Source organism: Patagioenas fasciata, chromosome Z (genome assembly GCF_037038585.1).
Source record: "Patagioenas fasciata isolate bPatFas1 chromosome Z, bPatFas1.hap1, whole genome shotgun sequence".
Lineage (NCBI taxonomy): Eukaryota > Metazoa > Chordata > Aves > Columbiformes > Columbidae > Patagioenas > Patagioenas fasciata.
In genome coordinates, this window is record NC_092560.1 from 59480962 (window position 1) to 59494029 (window position 13068).

Consider the following 13068-nt stretch of genomic DNA (forward strand, 5'->3'; position numbering starts at 1 on the left):
CTATTATATGCCCTGGAGTCCACTGCTGTGGATTATCAGCTTCTTTATCTGCAACTCTGAGGGTTTTATTGGTAGTAAGGACTAAATCAACTATTGATTGCTTCCAGGCTGTAAAGTATGTGCCAGTCTTTCATGATTCTAGAGACCCATGTTGGTGTTGTCGTTTTTCTTAAAAAGATTACAAGCTGACATTGAGTTGTATCATTTCCTATTTGAAAGGAAACGTTGTCCATGATCACAGCAAGTAAACATTTTGAGCATTTCCTTCTCAGGAAGTGAATGGGAAGAACATCTGAGTCTGGAAAACTGCACTGTGTTGCATAGCTTGTATATCAGGAAGGAAGAGGGGCATGTGGTTATCTTATGCCATACAATTGTTCTGTGGGACCCATCCTTAGGACTAGCTTTGAAAACACTGTTCATTGTGCTCTACATGTTTCATGGCATGAAAGATGTGCCATTCCTCAACAAAAGGTAATGAAAAGCTTCCAGAACTGACAAAATACTACTAGGCTGCATGTTCTAGTCTCCTACTGGATCACAGAATCACGTCCGTCTTGTAAAATTAGAACTATATTCTATTAGATAGCAGTGAAGGTTTGTGTTTTTTCAGCCCTTTAATCTGATGAAAAAAAGTAAATGACATATCTTCATGATGCAAATGTGCCTTTATGGGACAATAAACCTGTTCAAACTGCGTAACTTCAGCGAGCCCCTAAGAATGATGCTTACAGGCACTGTATGTTTTGATCTGCCTGTTTAAGTCTGGAAAATGCAGTTCTACAACACAGAAGGAAGTAATTCTGCCCTGCTCTGCTCCAGAAAACCTAATATTTTTCCCAGCATTACTGACCATAATCTATTGAACATCTTTGTAATTCTTAAGTTTGTGTTCCCTTCCCTAGCATTCCATGGCTTTTATATTACACAAGGGAATAATTCATTAATTGTCCCCAGTTCCTGTGAAAAAGTGTTGTACGAGAAAACAGGCAAGTAAAGGACTGTTCTACTTTGGGAGAAACATTTCTGAGGGCAATTCTTTATTGTCATTCTATAAGTGAATACAGTCCCTTATTTGGAAAGTACATTCTGGCTTTCCCAATAAGTTTTTAAGATAATCTAGTTGGTAAAAAAACCAACAACAAAATGAAAGGAAAACCGTTTCGTACATGGAAATTATATGCTAGGATTTTCATCATTGGGATGCGGAAGAAAATCAGAAATAATTTTGGTTGTACTTAAATAATTTTTAGCATAAAAGAAAAACAGAGATGTCTTGGGAAGCCCTAATGGATAATAAGTTTCATTGTATGAAGAGTATGCTAAAGACACCTGAACTGAAGCAAAATTGAATTAATTCTACTACATTTTGTTTGCTCTGGGGACTCAGACAGGAATTACTTGTAAACCATTGCAAAAGCCTTTCTTCATCCTGAATATTTTCAATACCTCTTTAATACACTTGTGTTCTTCTGGAGATAAAACTGATCATAACATATGACTTATTACTCCACTGATACAGTCCTTTTGGAGATATTATAAGATACAGGCCAAACACCTATAGCTGCCTATTTCATATATTAATGGAGAAATAAAACTTGTCTGAAAGTTTCTGAAGGCCATTTCAAGATAGCTTTAAAGCTGGAATTGAACATATCGAAGCATTCTACTTTCTCTTTTGAAATTCTTCTCCCACAGAAGGATATTCATATGTAACAGATTAAAAAACACACCCTCATGTTAAAAAGACAATTATCTCTACAGAAGTTTAAAAAAGAGGAAAAAAACTATCTGGCTTTGCATTTACATTAAAATGTGAAATAAGGCTGAGAGAAATATTTTGTTCCTACTTGCACTATTTTTTCTCATTTAATTCCTTCTTACTTTTCCACTTTTCTATCATCACTTTGCCTTTACTTCTTTTATTCCTAAGCTCAGGATATGCAGCTTAATCATCAGTATGGCGTTGTGAATTTTCTGGAGAACAGAAAGAGGAAGAGAAGGAAATACTTGTGAAAAAGATAAACCATAGACTTTGACTTTTTACCTCTGAATCTTCTGGCTTCCACTTTCAAATTTGCCAAACATGGCACACTAAGGAATTTCTCTTCTGACATGCCACAAATCTAATGACTGTTTTCATGGAGGAGGTAAGTGGAAAAAAAATACCTCACAAGCCTCTAATCAAAACACGGTTTTGAACAAGTCACACCCAAGCTGCTAAGGACTTATTCTGTAATCACCTCATTCCTTTCCGTGCAAGAGGAAAACAATCTGAAGTCAGTGAAAGTCCACTTACTTCTACGTGCTCAACAATCCTCAAAAGATGAAAACAGAAAAATCGATTTAAACGGACAGAAACTAAACAATTGTTCCTGTATTTCTGTTCTGAGCTCCCAGAGGAGAAGGGAGGAATAAGCCTGCTTTGCTGTTTCTCCTCTTCCCCATTCAACAGTAATTTAAAAACAGTTTTCTGTGAGCAGACAGTGTGGGTGGAGTATGTGGTATAAACACGTTACTACCTTTGGCTGTGCGAAGGTTCCCAAGTAGTGGGCTTGGGAGAAAGATGGGGTATGTTCAGGGGAGGAGGGGAAGAGGAACCAAGAGAACTCCACCTAGCTTTTGCCTTCTGTTTCCAGTTTTTCAGCCTCTCTCCCCCTTATCCTATTCTTATCTCCCTCTCAAATGTTTCTGCTCTGTAGGAACCAGATGCCAAAGCTGACATTCTCAAGTGAATAAGTGTACGTGTGAGCAGAGGCGTAGCTATTCCAAACTGTGGATAGAACAGATTTTGTAGGTGGAAGTGGCGGGCTGCTGGAGCACAGGCCAGCAAGGAACCTTTTGTGTGTGAGCCAAACCGCACAGGCAAGGCAGGATTCCAAAAACAAACATAACAGAGGTGTGTCAATGTAAAAATTGAGGAATTGCAGGGTGAGGAAGAGGGGTGAAGGTACAGTAGAGTTGATTGCCCTGTGAACTGTTCACATGAAGCCCTTCAGGCAGAAGACAGTGATGATTTCTATGCAGCCATTGCCTGGTACAGGGAAGTTCAGCTTTAAGTATTTTTCCAAGATGGCATGTGTTTGAATAATCACCAGCTTAATGGACCCAGAATATATATATATATATATTTTTTTTCCTTTCTGTTAAATTTGACAAAGTGTTTTTCCTTCTTCGTCACAATATCTGGAGGAACCGCATGTTTAAACTAACAGAACATACTTGTAAAGCTGACAGTTTCAAAGTAATAATTTTATCAGGCAGTGTTCAGTACAGCCAACAGAGAAGCTAGGTGGTAACACACAAACCCCAATTAACTTGGAAAATGACGGGTATGCTCTCTGCAGATAGAGGTATCTTTTATACCTTCTCACCATCTCCTTTTTGAAAGCAGGAGCTAAATGCTAGGAGCTAACCCAAAGTAGCAAAACCTCTAAGTATTAGCCTGCTGCATGTCAAATATTATACAGGATCCCAGAAAGTCCTTGCTTTTGGGAAGTGGAAAAGGTAGAAGTGAAAGGAAGACCCAGTTTCCTCTGTTGCTCTCAATAAAGAGCCCCTGTCATATTCCTACTTAACAAACAATTTCATTCTACGACAAGGTTACCCACCTAGCTGACCAAGAGAAGCCTGTCAATCTTTTTGGATTTCAGTAAAGCCTTTGATACTATCTCTCACAGTATCCTCCTGGACAAGACATCCAGCATCCAGCTGGGTAAACACACAATGCAGTGGGTGAACAATTGGCTGATGGGCTGGGCTCAAAGGGTTCTAGTAAAAGGGGTTATGTTGGGCTGGTGACCAGTAACTAATGGAGATTCCGCAGGGAACCATCTTAGGGGCAGCACTCTTCAATGTCTTTGTAAATGACTTAGACTCAGGACTTGGGGAATTACTTAGTAAGTTTGTTGATAAAAACGAAGTCAGGAAGAGCTGTTGACACTCTTGAGGGCAGAGAGGCGCTGCAGAGGGATCTGGACAAATTGGAGAACTGGGCAATCACCAACTGTATGAAGTTCAACAAGGGCAAGTGCTGCGTTTTGCACCTGGGACACGGCAACCCAGGCTGTACATACAGACTGGGGGATGAGAGGCAGGAGAGAAGCTCCATGGAGAAGGATCTGAGGGCTCTGGTCGATGGCAAGTTGAACATGAGCCAGCAGTGTGCCCTGGCAGCCAAGAGGGCAGCTGTGTCCTGGGGTGCATCCAGCACAGCATTGCCAGCCAGGCAGGGAGGTGATTGTCCTGCTCTGCTCTGCACTGGTGCGGCCTCACCTGGAGCACTATTAAGCTCTAGAGAATGTCCAGAAGAGGGCCACCAAGTTGGTGAAGGGTTTAGAGAGGAAGCCATATGAGGAGCTGCTAAAGTCACTTGCTTAGTTCAGCCTGGAGAAGAGGAGATTGCGGGGAGACCTCGTCATGGTCTACAGCTTCCTTACAAGAGGAGGAGGAGGGGCAAGTGCTGATCTCTTCTCTCTGGCGACCAGTGATGGAACCCAAGGGAATGGCAGGAAGATGTGCCAGGGGAGGTTTAGTTTGGACATCAGGAAAAGATTCTTCACCCAGAGGGTGGTGGAGCACTGGAACAGGCTCCCCACGGAGGTCTCACAGACCCAGGTCTGACTGTGTTCAAGAAGAGACTGGACAGCGCCCTCAGACGCATGGTATGACCTGTGGCGTTGCCCTGTGCAGCGACAGGACTTGGACTCGATGATCCTTGTGGGTCCCTTCCAACTCAGAACATCCTATGATTCTATGACTCTATGTTTCCTCTTTCCTCAAGTCCTGCTGGCATTGCTATTTGAATACTCTGTTCAGAAGACTGTGAAACATATGTCAGATCCTCAGCTGGGGTAATTGGTTGTAGCTCCCTTAATTCTGGTGGAACAACACTGATTTATAGCAGCTGGGAATTTAGCCCTCTCCACTTACATAGATGCAGCTTCTGCCATTAATAACATGCAACTTAACAACCACTCGTTAATTATTTAGAGTTCGAATGTTTAAAAGCTGCATGCTCAGTTCTCCACAGTACAAAATACAGAACACTGCTCCAAAAAGCTTATAGTCAAAGGCGGTCTGAATCATGCATGTGTGCCTTGCAGAAGCAGAAATGACCTTTGTGCTATGAAGTACAAAAGACAAGAAGTGGTTGTGAAGAGGAAGGAAGTGGGAAAGGACAATGTTCAAACGGCCTCATTTAATGTACTTAACTTTTGTCTCTAGGTTTGAAAGTCAGTTTCTCCAGACTGCCTGAGTGGTGGGGGGAGCAGAGCCACCCTGACACTGCTACTTGGCAGCAAACACTGTCTTAGTTGTGGTTTCAGCTATTTTGTTTTGGTACCCCATTGCCGTAAGTTCTTATGACTGAAGAGCTCCATAGATGACACTCTCATCCTATATCCTGTAAATCCTCTTTTCCCCCTGCAAATTAAACAACAATAAAACATCTACTGTGTTACCTGTGTTTGCTGAGGACCTATATCCATGTTTTTCAGGAGGCTGTTCAGGAAGGCTGTGACACTCTCCCATGGATAAATGCTGTTGGACCCATCAAGGACTATAACGATGTCCAACTGTGTTTTACACTCTGCAACACAAATTGTTGCATTAGAATTGGTACTAACAAGGGTCAAATACATCTCACAGCTCCAGTTACTTTTGTGATTAGTAATAAATGTGTGTCTTTCTGCATGGGGCTGAACTGACTTGTTTGATGCCAACTGTCATTCATCACCTTTTGCATCATATTTTACATAGCTTGTGTTCCTTTTACCAGTAAGGCACTTTCTTGTAATAAGAAATTTAAGACTGGTATTAGAAGATCACATAACTGGAGTGTTTACTGGGACCACTACCTTCTTCAATGTCAATCTCTTCCTTGTTGATTTTTCCAAAGGACCAGGTCTTCAAGATTTTCATCTATATTACTAAATTGGGTTTGTATTAGGTGTTAACATGTCGTCATTGTTTAAAATGTGTCTTTTGGCCATAAGTAAAAAACATAAGCAACTATTTTTAGTAATCATGTTTGGATGTTACATAGCAGTCTAACGATTGTTTATACTGAGACAAATTCCAAAAGTAGCAAGAATTTAGGTTATATACAGACAATGAAAACATTTACTTAACTTGGTAATGCTAGTAGCTAAGTTAGGCAGTTCATACTTTTTGGTATGCCTATGTGTATACATTTGTCTTGTTTGGCACTTTGTATTTTTGGACACACAGGAGAGTTCTTGCGGCATGCATACCTTGCACAGATGGAGCAATCGCCTCGATGGTTTCAAAAGTGGAGCTCACATTAGAGCAAACTCCAGTTGTGTAATGCAAACGCCCACATTTATAAGCCCAAAGTGGTCCACATGCCTTTAAAAGATGAAGAAGGGTGAAATGTTTTTGTTATGGTACCTGACTAAAAAACAAACTTCTTTTAAAACTGGCAAAAATTCCTTTCTTACCAGAAAGCCTCCTTTTGGGTTAGTCACTAAGGTTGTTCCAAGAGTCATGTTTTCTTTCACTTCCACGACATTAGGAACTGAAGTAGAAGCTATAAATAGATTAAAATGTTAAGTATTTGGGAACATGAAAACAAAATGTTGAAGTATATATCCCCTAGCACAGAGCTTCCAGCTTCTAAAATGAAACCCAGACTGACACTGGTTTCATCAAATATTTTAGCACCCTTCCTCCTCCTTTTTCAGTTGCTAAAATCAAGAAAAAATTCTGAGATTGGCTTTTATCCCAGAAAATTTGTTTGAGTTGCTGTCTCAAATCCTTTTCTTGAACCACCAAAAAAGATCAAAAAAAATAAGGAACACCACAATGAAAGCAAGAGATTACTGTTCACAGTTTTGTTAATTAGAAAACAGACATTCATTTTTTACCCTGTCCTCCTATAAGCTACTTCACAGCTTTTATATTTGTTACCGTTATGTTACATTACTGACATTTAGGTTTCAAGGGAAAAGAGGAGATTAAACATACCAAAAAAGGTGTATTTAGTCAAATTTTAGTCAAATTCATATTAACAGGAAATCTCTTCCCGTCTACATTGCATATCTCTTGACATGAGCAAGAAAATACTAAGATTCATCAACCTGATTCTGGCTAGTTATGTTCTCATCAAAAGCTTACTGATGGTATTATGAAGGCTCTTGTTTGCTTTAGAGAGCTTTGGAAAGGGTAATCCATGAACCTGTGCTCCACGGCCTTTCTGGCTCCATGGCCATGACTGCCAACCACAGTCAATTACTGTCAGCTATAATAAAGTTCTGATAACAAAGGCAAATGCCCATTCTAAAATATGAGCATGTTTTCCATAGGACATGAGAAGCTTTAAAATAAAATTATTCTTGATGTTAAAAGCACAACTTCTTTCACATTTAGGTCTGGAGTTCTAAGTGAATTTTCTCTATAGAAACAATTCTAATGCATATTTACTGGCTAAAAATCTCCTGACATCTGACCTCTCTTATTCCTCCACATGACACAGCTTTATTTTCTTTCATACCTGGTAAGTTCAGTTTTATGCAGGGCGATTGGTTGTCCCTTCCTACAGGACATTTGTATACATCTCCTGTTCTTTTCTCAGGTTGGCCAACCAATGGTGAACCAATAAGTACCCTGCAAATGAAATAAGTTGCTTGAAATTTCTCCTTTCATAAAAGGCACGAAAATCAGAAAATAAAACTTACAGAAAGAGCAGAGCTGCAGCAAGCTCCATATAAAGAGTACAGAACAGAGAGTAAGAAAAGTGCTAATATTTATTATGCCAGTTCAGACAGAAGAAAAAGCAGCCATTATGTCTCCTCTTTATTAAAGACATCGAAAGGAAATTTGCCTATATACCAAACTACACAATAGAATAACATTTTAAAAAATCTAGTGGAAAATAAAAACAATGTTAGCAGAAGGATGACAAATATTTAAAATAAACCAGAAGGAAATATCTGTTTTATTGAATATCTCCTTGATCTTTAATATATTTTAGAAAAAAATATATTTTAAATGCTGAGAGATCAAAAGCCAAATGACAGGCTTCACAGGCACTCAGAAGAATAATTCGGTCTTAAGTAAAGTAAGCCAACTTTCATTAATAAAAAATAATGTTATTAAAAGAGTTATTAAAAGAAATATTAATTTTTTACAATGTTAAGGATTTTTATTCTGTATATTTCTTTTTCAAAATTTGGTGTGATCAAAACCCCACTATTCTCACATGGTACTTTGTAAGAACCACAAATTAGCATCTGCTCCTAAACCCAGTTTTCAGAAGGAAATGCTGTTTAGAGATGGACACTGGTTGTGTTCTCAGATCTTCATTAGCTACACTAAATAGCCCAGCATTACCCAGTAGATAATGCTGGCTCCATTAAATGTGTAAGGAAGAACTTGGGTTAAATTAGAATTCACAGCACACACTGGAAACAGATATCCTGCCATTCAGAGTAATAGTTCAGTAAGATCTGCTCCTGGACACAGATGATTTGTGAAGAGTTATTGAGACAACCATTTCAACCTTTTATCATAAATTAATGAGTCCAGGCAAAAGATATTTGAATAGAATGACCTAATAGGTAAAATGTAGCCTATGGATTTATAAAAAGACAGAAAATGTAAACCCAGCACACAATCCAGCTGCTAAAAATATACTGGAACAATTCATTGTCATAAATTAAGACTTCCTATTAGTAGTACATTAAATAATTAGAAAGCAAAACAAAATCCTCCAAGTGTAGACTGGATCTGACTGCTCCTTCAAACTACATGCTGTAATGTATGTATTTTTTACAGTAAAACTTAGAAATAGGCACTACAGCCTATCATGCCTCCTTGACTTGCATTCAACTGCAGAGAAGCTGAGTGTGCTTAACATCCCACAAAAGGTGATCAATGCTCAGCAGGATCATGTCCTTGTGCTTTGGTTTTCTCAGAAACAAAGAGTGCTGTCAACAGCAAGAAGTGGTCTGAAAGGCTATTTTGTCTTTTTGCAAAGGGAATTTTTTTAGAAGACCCCAGTTTTATTGAGAAACAAGTGCAGTTAATTTCACAGAACATCTGTTGCTGGAAAGCTCTGTGTTATCTAGGTAGCATTACAGCATTTGACAAAGCATCACAAGGCTGCTTTGTATATTTGTTTTTAACTGTCAGCCTACAGATTTCCTGCTCTGCTTGCTGCGTTGCTGACAGCAACTTTAAAGCTTGAAAATTTAACCATAGCTCTGGAGTCTAATTTAAGAGATGTTCAGATCTAGCACATTAGTTCAGATTCCCGTCTTCCTTCAGCTACTGGAAGAGTCGCCATTTCCAGCTCATATTATTTTTTGTTCTTGAATGGTTTCAGGACAGTTTACAACAATACAGCTTACTTCGCAAAATCTCAGCTCCTAGAACAGAACCCATTTCCTGAAGGTCTAAAATAGCTCAAAGAAGGTCATTATTATTCTCCCATGACCCTCATGCAGATGTATATTTAAACATCCTACAACCTGGGCAATCAAAAGCAAGCATTGTCTAAAGCAGGCTCTGCAACTCTATTTCTGTGAACATCCCCTATGGGTAATGGTGAAAACTGTTGCAGTGGCGGACGGACTCTCGGAGCAGGACAGCCCTGGTGCTTGTGGGGGGATATTGCTCGGATGCTGCAGAACAGCCTGACCTGGCTGTCACACAGCCACATGCCTGGGTTTACCAAGAATGTCAAATTTCTGTGCAAGCTCTGGGAAAAACAGAATAATCTGTAAAGAACAATGGAGATCTCAGGATTCCCAAGTCTTTTACCATCCAATTAAAAGGGAAAGTGGAGCACTGTATTAACAAATATTTTGACAGGTAAGTCTTCCGACCACTCAAAAACCTCAGTTCACACAACTTCTGACAGAAAACTTTTTAAAAAAACCCAACATAATACAGAATAGTTAGGTAGAACAGGAGCAATTCCACTGCCAATGCATTTAAGACAAGGAAAAGATAAATAATGACTTCATTTGATAAATGGAGAAAAGGGGGCTCAGGCATAACACAAAACTGTCTCAGCTTCATCAATGTGGGAATTTACCCACTTTGTGAATTCATTTATTTCTTTGAGGAAATAAATGTAGATATAAAGTTGGATCTTTCAATCTCCCAGTCTTTCCAGGTTTCCTTAGAACTATGCATTAGTTCAAGAAATATGACTGACAGAACGCTTTTGTATTGGTTATACTTACAAATAACAGTATGGCACCGGAGTCACTGAATATCTGATAATTTGGAGTTTCCATTTAAGTAAAGAAGAACAGCTTACCATTTTCCTTCCTCATTTTCATACTGCTGGACCGTATACCCAAACAAGTCTTCCAGAGGCCCGCTGAAAGTCATTGCATTTTTCACATCAACGTTGGAAGAGCCGACAAGGTGAAAGAGAGCTTTTAAAAAAAAAAAAAAAAAAGTAATATGTAGCAATACACATAAATCCCAAGACTTTTATAGAAATCAAGGTTCAATTATGACTTAACAGAAGGTATAAAACAACGATTGAAAGTGGCATTTGGGGCATATTTATCCCAGCTGATAAGAGATTCAAAACATACTTCCTCGCACATATAAATGGAGCTAAATTTAGAGATGTGATCAACTGGACTTCTGTAACCAAACCCTATTTTGCAACGCCCATCACTCATTTGTAAACATAAATTCAAATAACAGTAACTGAAATAACTTCTAATAGTAAATAAAATAAATGTTTAGTTATTTTTACTGCTTTTAACTCCATGCATTTCTAATGTAATTATTTTACACAAAATATTCCTTCCCTCATTCAAGGTCGTAGTTCTCAAATTTTTGTGAATTTGAGAATTAACTAATTTTGAAAGGTTTGCAGAAGACAGACATAGGAAATAATAAGGAAAAGCTTTCAGATATATTTAAACTTAATCTATATTAGGGAAAAGAACCCCATATAGTTTTCCTTTAATTCTTTTCCAGAGTACCTGTAAACCTTTCACTTTTGGAAAATAACAGAATAATTTTTTTATGTGATTAGGTGCTGTTATCTCAAAAGTACCTGTATGTGACTATTTCCAGAAATCTAACATTTACTCACTTAGGAAACATTGCTCTGAAATGGTGGTGGTGTTGGGCTGTGATAAGTCATGAGAGCAGATGCTTCTTCAGACTGATTTCCTGTACCATAAAGCTCAGTGATCATCATGACTGAAAGTACTGTAAATACATGACTGTATACCAAATTTCAGACAAATGAGGTATACAGGGTGAAAAGTCCAGCTTGAAATGACATCATAACCCATTGTGAGGCTCATTAAGAAGCCAAGAGTACTTTTGATACATAAAAATTAAGACTATTTATCTTTTATTATTTTTTATTTCTTATAGTGATCTCTTCCATGTTTGACCTGTGGAAGTCAGTTTCAAAAGCAAGTATTGACTCTGCTGCTGCAGAGATGTGTGTTTAATAGAGAAGAGCCAAACATTAGTTGAATTTGTAGAACATCGAGACACGATTATACACAACTTTTATTTCATTTCGAAGAAGCGTTTAATGATATTCTGCTGACATTTAACAGTTACATAAAAATACCCAAATCCATAATACTTGCTACACGTCAAAGCATCAAAATAATGTCCAGTTATTAAAATACATCTGTTATTCACTATTGAGAGGATGATATTCTCATAGAAAGCTTGTTACTATAATTAAGGTCCCAAGTGATCAATGCTAATCTGTCCTTCTCAGCATCTTATTTCCTGCTTAATGCAGTAAAATTATCACAGAAGACTATTTATCACTTAGTAGGCATTTCCAGTTTCACTTGACAGCAAGAAAGGAAAAGTTTCATTTGTGTTTTTTTTTTAGTTTTTCTTCCTTCAGTCAGAGTCAGGAAATATAAGGAAGTGAACAAACTAAAACAGAGTTTATTTTTATTCTTCAGAAAAGATTCATTGCAAGTGATAAGAAAAAAATAAGGGCTGACAGTCTAACAGGAAATAACTTGCTGAGAAAGTAGTCCATGCATTTTTTGTCTTCCTTAAGCACTTATGTTTAAAGTAATCCTGCTATGTCCATGTGCAATAGGTGTTTTCGTCCTCTACTTTCAGTCATTGAAGCACAATTACAAACAACAAAATCGATTTTTAAAAATTCAGTCAAGTCATCACTGGTTCAAATCTTCTTTTTTAAATTTCAGAGTAAAAATAACTGCTATTATTATTTTTGACACCATGTGTGGGATCCACACCATGTCATTTAGACTCCCAACGTATCTCTTAGACAATTAAATGGCTCTAATGAGATTGCCTGCTAAAGTAAGTGTGTAAGTTCATTATTTAGCTGAATAAGAAAGGTAGAAGCAAAATCTATCCATGTTGACTTGCCTCTTAAAGATCTCCAGAAGTCTGTTCACGTTAGCCCCTGAATAAGATGGACAGAACACCCTTCTTCAGAGGCAGGTTTTTCCCCCTTTCTCATCTTATGATGATATTTAAAACTCATTATTACATGAAATATTAAAGGCCACAGATTCCAGCTCATTTCTTCCAATATACTTTCTTCTAAAAGTACTGAAGGTTGTAAGTGCACTATGTACTCTGTATACTCCATCACAATATCCTGCATCATCATTCCATCATCTGCTGATAGATATGGAATTTCTTCACAAAGACGCAGTATTGAGAACTGTTGTGATTTTTACTGCCTGTACACTATACTAAGTGGTCTTGAAGACCACTTGAAGAATACTTTTCTAATCCTTACAGCTATAACAGCAAGTTTGAAAATGTGAAATGCTAAAACAAGCAAACTAGAAGAGAAATAAAAAAATGCCAGCTATTTGCTGCTAATCCACCAAACCTTTGTGCATCTGAGTAAGGTCAAATTAGAACCAGCAATAATGATAAGTATTCTTCTAAAAAATAAAGCTAGAGGAATCAAAAGAAGCTAGATGGGCCAAGACTGGTCAGAAATAAAAAGCACATGAATCCAAACAGCAGTGAATAGACCTGTAGACGTTGTTGACAAAGGATGTTTTGGATGCTAAATGTTATGTATCCAATGGGTAACTAAATAAG

At 38.0% G+C, this 13068-nt stretch overlaps 1 protein-coding gene across 1 annotated transcript in view; it reads right to left on the reverse strand.

The window, feature by feature from the left end:
• ITGA1 (integrin subunit alpha 1) overlaps nt 1-13068 on the reverse strand; it is a 77972-nt gene that overhangs the window by 39150 nt on the left and 25754 nt on the right. The window contains exons 2-6 of the mRNA XM_065860393.2: nt 10289-10409; nt 7514-7626; nt 6462-6550; nt 6255-6369; nt 5463-5590 (exon numbers count right to left, since the gene is read on the reverse strand). Of these exons, the coding sequence (XP_065716465.1) occupies nt 5463-5590; nt 6255-6369; nt 6462-6550; nt 7514-7626; nt 10289-10409 (566 nt within the window). The remainder of the gene's footprint in view (nt 1-5462; nt 5591-6254; nt 6370-6461; nt 6551-7513; nt 7627-10288; nt 10410-13068) is intronic.